This window comes from Physeter macrocephalus, chromosome 6 (assembly GCF_002837175.3).
Source record: "Physeter macrocephalus isolate SW-GA chromosome 6, ASM283717v5, whole genome shotgun sequence".
NCBI classification, from domain to species: domain Eukaryota; kingdom Metazoa; phylum Chordata; class Mammalia; order Artiodactyla; family Physeteridae; genus Physeter; species Physeter macrocephalus.
Window position 1 is genome coordinate 98,552,012 of NC_041219.1, and position 18,773 is coordinate 98,570,784.

At 36.1% G+C, this 18,773-nt stretch overlaps 1 protein-coding gene across 1 annotated transcript in view; it reads left to right on the top strand.

The window, feature by feature from the left end:
- The window catches only part of SLC2A13 (solute carrier family 2 member 13), a 473,922-nt gene that overhangs the window by 342,698 nt on the left and 112,451 nt on the right, over nucleotides 1–18,773 (top strand). The window contains exon 6 of the mRNA XM_024122830.3: nucleotides 4,460–4,580. Coding sequence (XP_023978598.1) covers nucleotides 4,460–4,580 — 121 coding nt within the window. The remainder of the gene's footprint in view (nucleotides 1–4,459; nucleotides 4,581–18,773) is intronic.

An 18,773-nucleotide genomic window follows, 5' to 3' on the forward strand; every position in this document is an offset into this window, starting at 1 on the left:
AAAATGAACTTACATCAGAATCCAGGAACTTTCCTGAACTCCTCTTGCTGATGTCATGTTACACCCTTCCACGTAGGTCCTCTGCCCCAAGGATTTCCAGAGCCCATCCCTGACTATTAAAAGAAAGTATTAGGGCTTCCCTGGTGGCGCAGTGGTTGAGAGTCCGCCTAACAATGCAGGGGACACGGGTTCGTGCCCCGGTCCAGGAAGATCCCACATGCCGTGGAGTGGCTGGGCCCGTGAGCCATGGCCGCTGAGCCTGCGCGTCCGGAGCCTGTGCTCCGCAACGGGAGAGGCCACAACAGTGAGAGGCCCGCGTACCGCAAAAAAATAAAATTAAATAAATAAAAATAAATAAATAAAGGAAAGTATTAAGACTTGGGGGAAAGATCAAGAGATTCCAGGGACTGCCTTTATGAGCAACCTGGCGGCACTTTTCTTTCCTGCAGAATTAAGAGGTTGTCATGAAATTTGTAATATTTACAAGAAAGACCAGTTCTGTTAGCAAGCTTTGAAAATATTAAAAGCCACAAAATGTCCTACCTTTAAATTATTCATGGACTATATATTTTGTATTACTTTGTATAAAGAATTTCTTTGTCTGGGTCTAGCTAAATACAGTTTATCTGTAGTACTTTTTAAAGAATTAGCACCAAAAAATTTTTTTTTAAGATTTTAATTATTTATTTATTTTTTAAATTTTAAAGAAATTAACTTGATATGTTTTTTCACTATTTTTCACCTAATAAAATAAATCATAATATATTTGATATTCTACAATTGCTAAGTATTAAAATACTGTTCTATTTAAAATTTCTTAAATTAGCCTAGAATTTTTTAACTTTGATTCAGTTTTATTCCCTATTTTGTGTTTTTATTATGATTTATTTTATTATATTGGGTGAAAAATAGTAAAAAAAAAATATCAAAATAACTTTTTCAATAGGAACTTGTTCTTTAAAAATTACTACAAGTAAACTGTATTTAGTTAAACTGGGACAAAGAAACTCTTTATACAAAGAAATGTAAAATATATAGTCCATGAATAATTTTAAATGTAGGACATTTTGTGGTGTTCTGACTTTTAATATTTTCAAAGCTCCCTAAGAGAACTGGTCTTTCTTGTAAATATTACGAATTTAATGACAACCTCTTGATCCTTTTAATAGAGGAAGGCTTATATCTATGTAGCTTTATTGCTTATAAATCAGAAAGCCAGAAACACTGTGTTATTTTCTGCCAGATATTTTGGTAGTGGAATATTTCCTAAAACATTACTCACAGGCTGTCTTCATCAGAGTTGCCAGGGATACTTATTTTAAATTGTGAATTCTTGGGACCCAACCCCAGATCAACTAAATTAGAATCTCTGAAGATGAGGTCTGGAATATGTGCAGGTGATACTTAGGCACAAAAAGTGTGCTCTGTTAGAGTCTTAGGGAGGGAAATTATTTTTTTCTGAGTATTTACTAATAATCCAAACCCTGTACCAGGTAATTAAGGTAACTTATTTCATCAGATGTTTTGAGAATGCTATTTATCCAACACACTTCACCTCCTATGGAGAACATTTTTATTAGGAAAATGATATCAGAATTCCAAAATGTGACAGTATGCTTGGTTAAGAGGGACTCTTCTCTTAAAATATAAAGAATGTCCCCAACCTACCCAGTACAGTGGAGAAGATCCTTTCATACAAGGCCTTCCTGTATTGGACTCAAATCTATGTTGCAATAATGGATTATTGACAACAACTATAATAACTTTAAATACTAACAAGTGACTGATAAAACATCTGTAATTTGTTAAATTAAAGGAAATAGATAATTCAAGTAGTTTTCAGCCTTAAAGATATATGAGTATATGAAGGGTGAGGTGATTGTTTTAAAAATTTATTCCATAAATAAAGTCATATAAGACACCATTCCCTTCCCTTAAGGAGTTTCGTCTCATAAGGATTTTTACCGTGTCTGAGTATCACAATCACCTGTGGAGTCATGTTATCAGATCCCCATTTTCTGGAGACTCTGATTCAGAGGTTGAGGTACATTCTAAAGATTTGCTTTCCAATAGGAAGCCAGGATTGAGAAACACTACTATATGTAATAAAGTAAAGGAATGATACTGACTTTTAAAAGATTTCCATCCCCAGTGGGTCAAAATAAAAATAAATTTGTGTTTAAGAAGGATAAGCCTTCAACTATTTAGGGATTTTTTATATCCAAAATGGTTTTTTCCCCAAATTTTGCAAGTTGGTTGGACTTTTTTAGAGACGGATCCAAGAGTTATAATATCCATACTGCAGACTCTCATCTAGGATATTTGTCCTAGATATTTGTCCCCATGACCTCAACTGAATAGTCTTAACATGTTTTGTTGTTTTCTTCAAAAATAACCAGTATTGCAAAAATCTGTGGTACTATGGGATCTGCTCTATGCCAGGCACTAGAATTGAACATATATTAGTATGTGTTAGGTACACCATCTAAGAGTTTACAGTTTATCACAGACAAGTTATTTAAGTAGTGTTATGAAAGAAGAGTATCATCTTTCCTTCACATCCAAAAGTATCAACTTTTCCAGGTTGAAACAAATCTTACCTGTCCCATGACAATATGCTATGGAGGTAATTTGGGAAAATACTTTGGGACCCAGCTTCTTTCATAGACAAAGTAACAGTAAAACTCATGGTTTATTTTGCTTTGTTTGAGGAGAGAGGGATAATTTTTATTTACAGGCCTAATATATCTTTTCTCTTTCTAAGAGACAGACTTCTGTTTTGTTTCCCAATTCAGGGCTTGGTAGTTTTTTGAGAAAATAATACCTCAAACTATTCCTAGTTCTGGTTTGAATTTTAAGCCAACAAGGGGAAAATGAACTGTGATTTTAGATTCATGCCTCTTCAGCCTGGTGTGGTAAAATGGCTTCTGATCTTTTCTTCAAGCCTCCTCCCCCTTTTTCAACTTTTTTCTAGAGTTGTTGTTTTTTTTTTTATTTTTATTTTTTTTTTTTTTTTTTGCGGTACGCGGGCCTCTCACTATTGTGGCCTCTCCCATTGTGGAGCACAGGCTCCGGATGCGCAGGCTTAGCGGCCATGGCTCACGGGCCTAGCTGCTCCGCGGCATGTGGGATCTTCCCGGACCGGGGCACGAACCCGTGTCCCCTGCATCGGCAGGTGGACTCTCAACCACTGCGCCACCAGGGAAGCCCTAGAGTTTTAAAAATATGCTGCTGCTGCTGTTTCTAATGATAATTATAGTACAATAATTAACATTTTTTAACATTATAAAAATCTTTCAAATGTATTGTGATATTTAAAATTCACTGCAATTCTGCAAGGTGAGTATTCTCACTAAGCCCCAGTTTCAGCAGACAGAATTGAATTTTGGAAGGTCGTTTGCTCTGCCCAAAATCACTGAGTCAAGAAACAGCAGAGCTAGGACTTAACCACAGTGCTTAACTTGACACATCCCCTCTATCTTAAACACAAACCTATTATGTAATCCAACTGCACTTTCACAGTGCGTTCCAAAGTTGTTCTTTGGTCCATTTAAAAAATATTTTTGGTCATTCTTAAATTACTTTCCCATTTATCTAATAGAAACTTTACTGCTACATAAATGACCTCCCTGAATTCCATATTTTAAACATGTTGCCTCATTCAAATAAATTGCACAAACAAATGCAGCCATATTTTCTTTCTCCTTTCTCCCATGACCCTTTTTTTAATCCTCACAATGGCTGGAACAATAGTCAGAAATTTGAAAACTTTCTTATTTACTATCAGTATTTCTATCCGGGACTCAAAAATGAGCTTTTTAAGTGATACGTATAATCACATTCTGTACCTTAAAATCAAAGACAAATATTCCACTTCCAAGTGCCAACAGGAAAGACAACTGAATATATGTGTTATGTCATTTCTGACATTTTTAGTCTTTACAAAATGCCACTCCTTTGTAATGAGAAATACTCTTTCAACTGCTTTTGATATATTTAGTTTGTTACTTTTTAGTTTACTATTTGGGTCTTCGCTGATTGAATGACATTAGAACAGTTTTCTTGGTAATGAAAGAAACACTTGGTGTAAATCTGTTGCCTTTCATACTTCTAACATGTTAGGCACTCTATATAATGTTGGTTACATTAATTGATTTTGAGACAGCAATCCAAGATGTGTTTGTTTTGAAAGTTATTGACCAACCTACTGCTTGGCTAGCAAATGTATTTGATTTGAATTTTACTCTTGTCATTTCTCACAGTGAATATGCTAGTGAGTTTTTATGACAATATATATGTATAACAATCATTTTCTTTTAATCCAATGAAGATAGATCAAGGTATTTTTTTAGAGATATGTCTTGCCAAACCCAGTCCGCTTTGGAAGAATGTTGTCAGTTCTTCTCTGATGTAAAACTTTTTTTTTTCTTTCCTTTTTTTTTTTTTTTTTTTTTTTTAGGTACCACCGTAGCACTCATTATTCTTGCTTTGGGATTTCTGCTATCAGCCCAGGTTTCTCCACCCATCACTTTTAATCCAATAGCTCCTTTAGATCAGAACACTTCTTGCACAAGATACAGGTGAGATTTTATAATGGTCCCCTTCCTTAACTAACTCTGGTAACATTTTTGTTTTGCTTATAACTTTCCTAAAATAGGAAAGGTGAGTAGGAGCTTTCTAGGTATCCAGACTTAATGGTGGAAAGGAAGAAAATGGGAAAGGTGTTAGGGAGGGACCACCAGGAAGAGAAAGAGCATATACAAAGAACAGCATGCTTAAGGAAAAGTGAGTTATTAGACACAATTTTGGTGATATTTCTCTGGAAGTTGAAAGTATATATATTGATACAGAATCTAAGCAGGAATACTGTGAAACTATTTTATATCATATATGACTCGGTGACATCTACATTCTAGATGAAATAAAGAACTTTCATCAGTAATTAAACTTTTCCATGATGTACATGTCTGATACAGTTGTTTATCATCTGGATATTCTAGCAATTAATCTTCACTGTGTTCCACAGGTATCGCCTCATTCACTTAAGCAGAAAATAATGTTTCCTCTCACTACTAGGTTTCTTGCAGAGCAATAGAAAGTGGAAAGAGTTGGTAGAAGAGAGTATTTTAATGGTCAGCTGCAGGTTTAAGAGCTCATTAAGTTTAACAGTTTACACCCTATGTGATAGATTGATAGATGGAGAAATGGATGGATGCATACATGGGCTGACAGATGGACTGAAGAATGAGCAAGTGAATTAATTAAAGATTGCATGATTGAACAGATCAATTAATAAATTTGTCAGGAGAGTTTCAAAGATTTTACTTCATTTTAGTGGCTGGAAAGGCTAGTGACCCCTTTAAAATATATGGATAGAATAGCTTTAAAGACAAAAAATGATATTCCTTCAGCTACAACTAACCAGACATAAGTCTCAAATCAATGGGTAAATGATTTATTAAGTCAGATACTCCTATGTGAAATTAAAACATTACATTGATATACTAAATTCCACTTGGAATCACTAGGAGCTTCTCATTGAACAGAATTTATGGTGCCTTCTCATTACAACAATGAGGAAGACATATATTATTATGTCTTTCTTGTTGCAAATTGTGATATCCACTTGCCTTTGGAAATGAATAGTTTATATGTTTATAGCTTTACTGTTTTTTTTTTTAACAGGCTTTATGTTCTAAAGGAGATTGAAAGGTGTCCTAAAAGAAGTTACCCTTAGTGTAGACTATTTCTGGATATCATGATCTTTACTTTCTTTGGACATGTCACCTCAACTGCTAGAAAGATGACAGACCATTGCTAGAATTCTGCATGCTCTAATTTTGTTTTTCTTGACAGATATTTTAAGTTAAATGTTTTTTTACCAGTTACCTCTAACAAATTATTAAAAAATTACTATTGTTTGAGCAACTTAGATCTGATGTCTGATTTAGATGCAGCAATTTAGATTCAGAATAAGATTGATTCACTATCAGGTCAACTAAAGGCAGAAAGTCAGCCAAAGAATATGAAAAAAAATTTTTATGAAGTTCTGATATAGGAAAGGAATAACTAACTTTTTAATGATTTCCATAATGAAATAGTTTTCCTGACATCGACTTTTAAAATTTAAATTAAAATATTTATTGCCATAATATAGTTCATTGCACAGCAATTTATGATCATCAGTCTATTAATCCTCCTGATCCATCTAAGTTATTATCATCTACCTACCAATATAGGTAAGTGACAATAAGATACTATCACCTACCAATATAATATAAAGTTGTAGTGGAGTGAGAGAAGTGGTACAACCTAATTTTATTCTTATCACAAAAATGGGCAGCAATTTTTGAAAACAGAACCAAATTTTAGATGTCCTTTGGGAGTCACTAAGTATGCAAAACACTTATTTCTTGTGTGCTTTCTTTCAGAGTAACGTATTAGGCTTTGTGAGAATTTGATAACATGTATTTATAGTCTGAGTGATTTTATAAAATATATCTGCAGTCTCCTTACTGATTTTGTTGTTGTTAAAACTATCTATACACATTTCCCATTTCTTTACAATAAACATGAAACATACAATATACAACATATATGAAAGTTGTTAAGAGAGTAAATCCTGAGTTCTCATCACAGGAAAAAGATTTATTTTATTTCTTTAATTTTGTATCTATGAGATGATGGATGTTCACTAAACTTACTGTGATACTCGTTTCATGATGTATATAAGTCAAATCATTATACTGTAAACCTTAAACTATACAGTGCTTTATGTCAGTTATATCTCAATAAGACTGGAAGAAAAATAAAAATTAAAAAGGAGATAAACATGAAACAGTCATGTTTGCCTGACCTTAGGATGAATAATGTTCATGCTGTAAGTATAGGCTGTATGTTTTCCTCTTGGAATGATCCATATAGGAAAATTGAACAAAGAAAACAGATTTAAAGGGAGAGATGATTTAGTATCTATCTTTTTTTTTTTAACATCTTTATTGGAGTATAATTGCTTTACAATGGTGTGTTAGTTTCTGCCTTATAACAAAGGAGAGATGGTTTAGTATCTATCTTTTTTTAAAATTTTATTTATTTTATTTGTTTATTTTTGGCTCCATTGGGTCTTCCTTGCTGCACGCGGGCTTTCTCTAGTTGTGTCGATGGGCTTCTCATTGCGATGGCTTCTCTTGTGGAGCACGGGCTCTAGGCACGGAGGCTTCAGTAGTTGTGGTGCATGGGCTCAGTAGCTGTGGCTTGCGGGCCCTAGAGCGCAGGCTCAGTAGTTGTAGCTCCTGGGCTTAGTTGCTCTGCAGCATGTGGGATCTTCCCGGACCAGGGCTCGAACCCGTGTCCCCTGCATTGGCAGGCGGATTCTTAACCACTGCTCCACCAGGGAAGCCCAATCTTTTTTTTTGTTTAACATCTTTATTGGAGTATAATTGCTTTGCAATGGTGTGTTAGTTTCTGCTTTATAACAAAATGAATCAGCTATACATATACATATATCCCCCCATATCTCTTCCCTCTTGCGTCTCCCTCCCTCCCACCCTCCCTATCCCACCCCTCTAGGTGGTCACAAAGCACCGAGCTGATCTCCCAGTGCTATGTGGCTGCTTCCCACTAGCTATCGGTTTTACATTTGGTAGTGTATATATATCCATGCCACTCTCTCACTTTGTCCCAGCTTACCCTTCCCCCTCCCCATATCTTAAGAACATTGTATACTATTGGTGGGAGTGTAAATTCTTCTCCATTTTGGAAATTAATATACTTTCACTTAATAAAACTTAAATACATAGGCCCCTCTATTCAGCACCTCCACCTGTAGAACTCTATATTCTTCAGTGACTAGTATTAATGCATTCTGACTAGAGTAGAAGATTTAAGAAAGTGGATGGTTCAGGAACAATGGTTGTTCTTTATTTTAATTCAATAACTATTGCTTGTGTGGCATCACCAGGTAGGTTAGAACCAAAAATATTGTAGGTTGGGGCTCACTAATGACTTTGGACCCAAGACATTGACTACCCTAAATAATTTCTAATAAGAACTTACCCTTTTTAGAATTTTTAATTTTTTAATTGATGATATTTCGTTCCAAGTCCTGGTTAGGTTTTGTGAACCAAATGTATTAAAGAACATCTTTCAGATCCACTTTCTTGCAGCTAAAACTGTGTACAGTCACAGGGTGCCAACTAAGGCTAGGAGAAATAACTCTAGTGGGGGTATCATCTGAATCGTATATACGTATAAGAATACACATGCATACTCCTAATATAGACTTAAGCTCCATGCTCTCAAATTACTAATAAACATATTTTCTTATGAGAGCTATCCAAGCTTTGAGGATTCAGACGTTTCCTATGCAACACTTCCCTCGAATCTTTGACTTTTTATTATTTGTAAGTATGATCTCATTATATTCAAACCCTTCAAAGTAAACATATATCTTAAAATATACAGCTGTAGAATTGCAGGGTACTCTTGTCCTAGGGCTTTCATCACATTGCCACTAATTCATTCATTCATGCATGCATGCATTTAAAAAATATTTTGGAGCACCTATTCATAGGATTATAGTAAGGATGAATTAATATATGGAAAGCACCTAAAACAGTGCTCAGCACATAATAAGCACTCAATAAATATTATAGCCATTGTTATCATCCATAAAACCTATAATAGGAGATGAAATTGTGATGATGGGTAGAAATCTCTCCCATCTTTTGAAGAAGAGGAGTTTTAAGCAGTATTAAGTAGTGTTTTAATTTTAAGCAGTTTTAAGTCGTGACTTGACCAGATTTTTATTCTGAACTTTCTCTCTGGGGCACAGAGAGCACATGTTGATATAGGCAGACTGATTATTAAAATTGTCTATGAGAGAGATTGATAATTGCCTGGACTATGAAGGTGATACTCAAGATAAATAGGTAGACAGATTCAAGATATATCTAAGAGAGAAAAATCAACAGGAATTTAAAATAAGTAATTGATTAACTATGAGCAACCAGGTAGAATAGATCATGGAAATGAGTTGGGGTAATTGAAGGAGAAATTGACTAAAGGGACTTTGCCTCTAATTCACTGCTCTTTTTGCTATTAATATTTTTCATTTGAGAGTCTTACCTAGAATCATCTGAGGAGGTACTTAAAGCTACCCGTCCCTCACTCCCACAGATCTGCCTCACCAGGACAGTGGAGAGTAGGTGATTCCAGTACATCTTTCATTAAGAACCACTGCCATACGCTTCAGTATTTTTTTTTTAATTTATTTATTTTATTTATTTATTTTTGGCTATGCTGGGTCTTCGTTGCTGTGCACGGGCATTCTCTACTTGCAGCGAGCGCGGGCTACTCTTCGTTGCGATGCACGGGCTTCTCACTGCGGTGGCTTCTCTTGTTGCAGAGCATGGGCTCTAGGCGCACGGGCTTCAGTAGTTGTGGCTTGTGGGCTCTAGAGCACAGGCTCAGTAGTCATGGCGCACGGGCTTAGTTGCTCCGCGGCATGTGGGTTCTTCCTGGACCAGCGCTCAAACCCGTGACCCCTGCATTGGCAGGTGGATTCTTAACCACTGCACCACCAGGGAAGCCCGCTTCAGTATTTTTTAACTGCGTAACTGCCAGCTTTCTTTCTTTCCTTTTTTTTTTCTTCTTGAACATTATTAAAACAAGAGTACAAAAATAATCAATGTGGCTCTTTTTCTATAGAGTATATTTTCATATTTCCCTCTCTAAATGAAGTTTCCAAATATCTAAGTTGACAAACCGTTCCTTCATCTATAGACCTCCCTATGGTGGTGACACTAGTTTTGAGAAACTGTATATGCCTAACTAATTATAATTAGTCTCTTCAAAGTTCATTTACAATAAAAAATAATTCTGCATTCACTACACTTTTCTTCTCCTTTTGCCAACCTTGTGTGATTGAGCACATGTCATTGGCATTAGCACTATGAGACAATTAGATTCAATCATAAAACTCTTATTTGACCTTAGAAACGTGCAGAAACCCTATTACCCCCCCCTTTTTTTTTTCAGTATTTGGCATCCTGCTGACTGATAATGTGTTTGTTTCTAATAATTCTTAGCAACGTGACAATGAATATAGTGTTATACTGTGAATGAGACTTTTACTTTTGTTGAATTTTGTTTTCTAAAACTTACTGATTTCCTTTAAAATAACATATTTTCATTTTTTTTGGCCTGATGGTACAGGCTAATAGGCCTCGAGGTTAATATTAATAAAACTATGGAAGAAAATATGCTATATCTGTTGAATAATATCCACAGACTTATGATAAAGATAAATGTAATTAAATTAGTGGGAAGGGAAAATGAGATTTGAAATAAAAAGCCCACATAACCTTATCATGTACCTTTATCTCCAAATAATTGTACATGTCTTTTGCTAGCACTTAAATACCCAGTACTGAATTTGACATCTGGATAGGAGGATGGTGGAAGTTGACCACTTATGGGACATATTCATTGAGTTCCTCATGACCTTTTTATCTTGATGCCTGGGCTTTTGGCCGAGGACCTGCCAAGCCCCCACAGTGGCAAGATCCCTTACTCAAACCTTATTTTCCACAGCCAAGAAGTGCGTTTCAAGAAGCCTTAAAGACAAAAAAGAAGGCTTTTCATTTTAGGTTTGCAAAGAGTGGGGGAAGAGCATTCCAGGAAGAGTGGACATCATGTGTACAGGCCTTAAGCATGAGCACAAAGATAGACTGGATGGCAGGCCAGTGACAGACCACACTGGGACCCTCATAAACCGTGAGAATTTTAGACAGCATCAGAATACTGAGAAGCCTTTAAAGAATGATAAGATAAGAATGATTTAATCAGAATTTTGTTTCTAAAAGATCACTCTGGCGGCTTAGGAGAATTGATTAGAGCAGGACAAAGGGCAGTAAAGGGAGATCAGATAAAAGAAATCTGTAGCCTAGGTAAAAAAATAATGACAGTGGCAGTGGAGACTCAAGAGATATTTTGCAGGGGGTAACAGCGCTGGGTGATTGGATGAATGACATACAAGAACAGATGATTTACAAGTGGTTAGGATAGTACTTATGTAACAGGAGTCTGGGGCTCTGAAATCTCACTGTAGCTCACTTCTTAGAACACAATTTCAAAGATATAAATCAGGAGAGCCTTTCCCTTGCTTTCCAGTTAAGTACAGCAGTCCCATAATAAGAACAGTATTTGCTGTCACTTATACTTTTATTTGAAATATCATTTTTACTCCCTCTTGAACTCAAAAGACTTTTGAGAAAAGCTCTTCTGAACTTATCCATTTAGGTCTGAAGTAACACAAAGAGGTAAAGGGGAAAACGTGTATCTCTGAAACTCAAGGACTTTTATTCTCATTCTAGAGCTCTGATCATTACAATGAGTAAATAAAATCAACCTGGCATTTTGTTCACATTTCAAGTCAATCCACTCTAGAATATCATCCCTATTTTGTCCTATATTTTAAAAAGGAATACATTATCCATTCCTGTGACAGTGTTCTTGACAGTGAAATAGATGATTCTATCATTTTCGGAAGGTAAACTTTGAAAATTTATTTTAAACTGTGTAGGGGTACTTAATTTATAGTGATTGATACTCAAAGCTCCGCATATCTTGAGCATGACATATTATTAAGTAGCTGATAATACAAATCAGTCCTTTATTCCCCTGCTTTTCACTTGATACATATAGAGTAACTGGCATTTTTCTCCATGTGCATCTAAATTGCATAGTTACCAGTTTTTGTGGAAACCTGTTACTCCTTGGCAATTAACATTGATCATTATGTGAATTCTATGGTAATTTCATCATAGAACAAAATTTTTTGAAATGATGTTGTACATTACAACCAACTTGCCAGTAGATAATAAACTTTCCAGCCTTCACAGAGGTTAAAAATGTACTGCTCATTTTTATAATTATCAGTGAATCATAAAGTCATTGCCAGTAGCCCAGATGAGGGTCAGAATTTAATTTTTTAAGCTTCTTATTCCCCTTTCCTTTGTTTGATTTTCATTTTTATATGATAAATGCATGCTGATTAGTCTTATCAAATAAGGAATAAAAATTATTTCATTGAGAGAATTTATTAGCATTTTCTAGTTCATTCATTTTGAAAGCAAAGGAAATCTTTATTTTATTTAAATTGATTAGTATTTATATAAATGTTTAACTTTGTGGGACCTAAATATTTAGTTCTTCCTGATTTTTAATTTTTATCATCGTGAAATTGATTTGTGACTATGTCAGTTAGATATCGTCACAGAACTTTAGTGTAAAATAATAAACGTTTGAAATTTAAGATAGTAATTTATCCCTCAAAACAATAAATCCCTCAAATCTTGGCCCATGTAATCAAATTCAGCAAGAAAGTATATTATCCTTACTCATATATGCTATACAATTTTTTGCATTGTATTATAGAAAAACCACAAGTAAATGAACGTATAAATTCTTGGCAGTTAACACGTACTAATGTTTACACAGTTATAACTCTGTTAACTTTTTCATCTTTCATATTATATAAGTGTATAATGTATGTGTGTGATGGCTTGCTATAAATTATAAAAATAAACTTCAGAAATCTAAACAGGCTAAATATAATATTACTGCTTTTCGTCTTGCAAATGTTTGTACCAAAGTGGTCTTACATTCTTATGCAAACTGAGAGTGCCATTTTCAGTTCAACTGCAGAAGAATTACAAGAGGGGTTAGAGTTTTGTACTTTTTTAATATCTATTCTACTAATGTCTATAGGCCACCTTATTTTACTTAATCCCTAGATTGTTGAAAAATATATCACTGCAGTAGAGGAGCTCAGTATTTTAAAGAGCCATTCATCTAATTATGTTTTAAAGTAATAACTCCTTATTATAGAAGGCTTCCCAAAACTGGGCAGTGAGGAACTGATTGGAGTTAGATGGAATAAGCAGAGGAAGACAGCATCCCAGACAGAGGAAATAGCGTGTGTACAGAAACAGGAGAAAGCTTAATATTTTCTAGAAACTACAAGTACAGGGTATTCTCTAGTTTCAGATACTCAGTTTCACAAAATTCATATTTTCCATTTCATTGAACTATGTGCCTTATATGCCTAATATTTTGGAGATATTCTGTGGAACAGTAATTTTAATTTCTGGTATGGGAGCACTGCCAGTAAGAGAAAAGGCTAAGCCATGGAAGGGGGTCCTGAAGGTTCTTAAAAGTGCTTATGCTGAGCTTAGCAGAGCTGCATCAGCCCAACTCAGAGGATCTTCAACTGTCTCCTGTCCCTTTCCCTTTCTTTTCCAAGAAGAGGGGCTCACTTGCCAGTCAGGGTCAGCATCACCAGTGAACATCAGTTCCCAGGGCCTGGCCCAATCACCCTCCCATCTCCTGCCTCTACTAGACAGTTAGTCATGTGGCGAGCTTTACCAGGGTCACCTGAGTTTGTAGAGGAGAACAGCCAAGGCCTCACCCCCATGGTGGTCTCTGCTGCTGAGGCTGGGGAAGATAGTGAGGATAGAGACTCCCCACTCCCCAACCCCCAGCAGCCTTCACAACATCTGCTCCAGGTGTCTGTCAAAGGCTAGTTCAGAAGTTTAAAGAGCAGGGGCTTTCCAACCATCTTTCCAAGCCCTGTGGCAGAGAGGCAGAGGCCTGGAAAGGAGACACTTCCCAGGGAAGGCTCTATGGTAGTTCTTCTGTAGCAGATACCTCTCATACTTTCAGATGCTGAATTTCAGAAAAATTTTCAGAAATGAGATGCTGCCTATAATTCCATTCAGGAAACATGTGGTGATCTCTAAACAGAAGTAGGAAATGGCAAGAAATAAAACCTGAAGAGATTGTTGGGAATTTCAATTATAAGAAGTCATGTGTAAAAAAATCTACAAACAATAAATTCTGGAGAGGGTGTGGAGAAAAGGGAACCCTCTTGCACTGTTGGTGGGAAGGTAAATTGATAAATACAGCCACTATAGAGAACAGTATGGGGGTTCCTTAAAAAACTAAAAATAGAACTACCATATGACCCAGCAATCCCACTACTGGGCATATACCCTAAGAAAACCATACTTCAAAAAGAGTCATGTGGGCTTCGCTGGTGGCGCAGTGGTTGAGAGTCTGCCTGCCGATGCAGGGGACACAGGTTCGTGCCCCGGTCCGGGAAGATCCCACATGCCGCGGAGTGGCAGAGTCATGTGCCACAATGTGCATTGCAACTCTGTTTACAATAGCCAGGACATGGAAGCAACCTAAGTGTCTATCAGCAGATGAATGGATAAAGATCTGGCACATATATACAATGGAATATTACTCAGCCATAAAAAGAAATGAAATTGAGTTATTTCTAGTGAGGTGGATGGACCTAGAGTCTGTCATACAGAGTGAAGTAAGTCAGAAAGAGAAAAACAAATACCGTATACTAACACATATATATGGACTCTAACAAAAAATGGTCATGAAGAATCTAGGGGCAGGATGGGAATAAAGAAGCAGACCTACTAGAGAATGGACTTGAGGACACAGGGAGGGGGAAGGGTAACCTGGGACGAAGTGAGAGAGTGTCATGGGCATATATACACTACCAAATGTAAAACCGATAGCTAGTGGGAAGCAGCTACATAGCACAGGGAGATCAGCTCGGTGCTTTGTGACCCCCTAGAGGGGTGGGATAGGGAGGGTGGGAGGGAGGGAGATGCAAGAGGGAAGAGATATGGGGATATATGTATATGTATAGCTGATTCACTTTGTTATAAAGCAAAAACTAACACCATTGTAAAGCAATTATACTCCAATAAAGATTTAAAAGGAAAAAAAATTCATTTAAGATGTTTTCTGTGGAAAAACAAAAAGTCATGTATAAAAGTATGAAGGGTTTTGGACTCTCTCATTTAAAAAAAAATTATGTGAAGCTATTAAGAGTATTATTATCAGATATGTGTTTTACAGAGGCCACTCTGGCAGCAAAGTGGAGATGGCAGAAGAGCAAACCTTTGGGTCTAAATTGAGACCTGAAGTGAAGGCATGGGCTCTTGTCAGGTCTTGGTGACTGGAATGACTTATTATTTACAAGTTAATGTTTTTTCTTGTTTTTTTTGTGTTTTTTTAACATCTTTATTGGAATATAATTGCTTTACAATGGTGTGTTAGTTTCTGCATTATAACAAAGTGAATCAGTTATACATATACACATGTTCGCATGTCTCTTCCCTCTTGCATCTCCCTCCCTCCCACCCTCCCTATCCCACCCCTCTAGGTGGTCCCAAAGGACCGAGCTGATCTCCCTGTGTTATGCGGCTGCTTCCCACTAGCTATCTATTTTACGTTTGGTAGTGTATATATGTCGATGCCACTCTCTCACTTTGTCACAGATTACCCTTCCCCCTCCCCATATCCTCAAGGCCATTCTCCAGTAGGTCTGTGTCTTTATTCCCATCTTACCCCTAGGTTCTTCATGACATTTTTTCTTAGATTACTTATATATGTGTTAGCATATGGTATTTGTCTTTCTCTTTCTGACTTACTTCACTCTGTATGGCAGACTCTAGGTCCATCCACCTCACTACAAATAACTCAATTTCATTTCTTTTTATGGCTGAGTAATATTCCATTGTATATATGTGCCATATCTTCTTTATCCATTCATCCGATCACTGACACTTAGGTTGCTTCCATCTCCTGGCTATTGTAAATCAAGCTGCAATGAACATTTTGGTACATGACTCTTTTTGAATTATGGTTTTCTCAGGGTATATGCCCAGTAGTGGGATTGCTGGGTCATATGGTAGTTCTACTTGTAGTTTTTTAAGGAACCTCGATACTGTTCTCCATACTGGCTGTACCAATTCACATTCCCACCAGCAGTGCTAGAGTGTTCCCTTTTCTCCGCACCCTCTCGAGCATTTATTGTTTCTGGATTTTTTGATCATGGCCATTCTGACCGGTGTGAGATGATATCTCATTGTAGTTTTGATTTGCATTTCTCTAATGATTAATGGTGTTGAGTATTCTTTCATGTGTTTGTTGGCAATCAGTATATCTTCTTTGGAGAAATGTCTATTTCGGTCTTCTGCCCATTTTTGGATTGGGTGGTTTGGTTTTTTGTTATTGAGCTGCATGAGCTGCTTGTAAATTTTGGAAATTAATCCTTTGTCCATTGCTTCATTTGCAAATATTTTCTCCCATTCTGAGGGTTGTCTTTTGGTCTTGTTTATGGGTTCCTTTGCTGTGCAAAAGCTTTTAAGTTTCGTTAGATCCCATTTGTTTATATTTGTTTTTATTTCCATTTCTCTAGGAGGTGGGTCAAAAAGGGTATTGCTGTGATTTGTGTCATGGAGTGTTCTGCCTATGTTTTCCTCTAAGAGTTTTATAATCTCTGGCCTTACATTTAGATCTTTAATCCATTTTGAGTTTATTTTTGTGAATGGTGTTAGGGAATGTTCTAATCTCATACTTTGACATGTACGTGTCTAGTTTTCCCAGCACCACTTATTGAAGAGGCTGTCCTTTCTCCACCGTGCATTCCTGCCTCCTTTATCAAAGATAAGGTAACCATATGTGCGTGGGTTTACCTCTGGGCTGTCTATCCTGTTCATTGATCTATATTTCTGTTTTTGTGCCAGTACCATACTGTCTTGATTACTATAGCTTTGTAGTATAGTCTGAAGTCAGAGAGCCTGATTCCTTCAACTCCATTTTTCTTTCTCAAATTGCTTTGGCTATTCGGGGTCTTTTGTGTTTCTATACAAATTGTGAAATTTTTTGTTCTAGTTCTGTGAAAAATGCCAGTGGTAGTTTGATAGGGATTGCATTGAATCTGTAGATTGCTTTGGGTAGTAGCATCATTTTCACAATGTTAATTCTTCCAATCCAAGAACATGGTATATCTCTCCATCTATATGTATCATCTTTAATTCTTTTTGTTGCAATGGTAAATGGGAGTGTTTTCTTAATTTCACTCTCAGATTTTTCATCATTAGTGTATAAGAATGCCAGAGATTTCTGTGCATTAATTTTGTATCCTGCTACTTTGCCAAATTCATTGATTAGCTCTAGTAGTTTTCTGGTGGCATCTTTAGTATTCTCTATGTATAGTATCATGTCATCTGCAAACAGTGACAGCTTTACTTCTTCTTTTCCTATTTGGATTCCTTTTATTTCTTTTTCTTCTCTGATTGCTGTGGCTAGTACTTCCAAAACTATGTTGAATAAGAGTGGTGAGAGTGGGCAACCTTGTCTTGTTCCTGATCTTAGTGGAAATGGTTTCAGTTTTTCACCATTGAGAACAATGCTGGCTGTGGGTTTCTCTTATATGGCCTTTATTATGTTGAGGAAAGTTCCCTCTATGCCTACTTTCTGCAGGGTTTTTATCATAAATGGGTGTTGAATTTTGTCAAAAGCTTTCTCTGCATCTATTGAGATGATCATATGGTTTTTCTCCTTCAGTTTGTTGATATGGTGTATCACGTTGATTGATTTGTGTATATTGAATAATCCTTGCATTCCTGGAATAAAACCCACTTGATCATGGTGTATGATCCTTTTAATGTGCTGTTGGATTCTGTTTGCTAGTATTTTGTTGAGGATTTTTCCATCTATATTCATCAGTGATATTGGCCTGTAGTTTTCTTTCTTTGAGACCTCTTTGTCTGCTTTGGGTATGAGGGTGATGGTGGCCTCGTAGAATGAGTTTGGGAGTGTTCTTCCCTCTCCTATATTCTGGAAGAGTTTGAGAAGGATAGGTGTTATCTCTTCTCTAACTATTTGATTGAATTCGTCAGTGAAGCCATCTGGTACTGGGCTTTTATTTGTTGGAATATTTTTAATCACAGTTTCAATTTCAGTGCTTGTGATTGGTCTGTTCATATTTTCTATTTCTTCCTGATTCAGTCTTGGCAGGTTGTGTATTTCTAAGAATTTGTCCATTTCGAGAACCAGCTTTTAGTTTTATTGATCTTTGCTATCGTTTCCTTAATTTCTTTGTCATTTATTTCTGATCTGATTTTTATGATTTCTTTCCTTCTGCTAACTTTGGGGTTTTTTGTTCTTCTTTCTCTAATGGGTTTAGGTGCAAGGTTAGTCTATTCGAGATGTTTCCTGTTTCTTAAGGTAGGATTGTATTGCTATAAACTTCCCTCTTATAACTGCTTTTCCTACATCCCATACGTTTTGGGTCTTCGTGTCCCCATTGTCATTTGCTTCTAGGTATTTTTTGATTTCCTCCTTGATTTCTTCAGTGATTACTTCGTTATTCAGTAGTGTATTCTTTAGCCTTCATGTGTTTGTATTTTTTACAGGTCTTTTCCTGTAATTAATATCTAGTCTCATAGCGTAGTGGTCGGAAAAGGTACTTGATACAATTTCAATTTTCTTATATTTACCAAGGCTTGATTTGTGACCCAAGATATGATCTATCCTGGAGAATATTCATGAGCACTTGAGAAAAATGTGTATTCTGTTGTTTTTCAATGGAATGTCCTATAGATATCAATTAAGTCCATCTTATCTAACATATCATTTAAAGCTTGTGTTTCCTTATTTATTTTCATTTTTGATGATCTGTCAGTTGGTGAAAGTGGGGTGTTAAAGTCCTCTACGATGATTTTGTTACTGTAGATTTCCCCTTTTATGGCTGTTAGTATTTGCCTTAAATTTTGAGGTGCTCCTATGTTGGGTGCATAAATATTTACAATTGTTATATCTTCTTCTTGGATCAATCCCTTGATCATTATGTAGTGTCCTTCTTTGTCTCTTGTAATAGTCTTTATTTTAAAGTC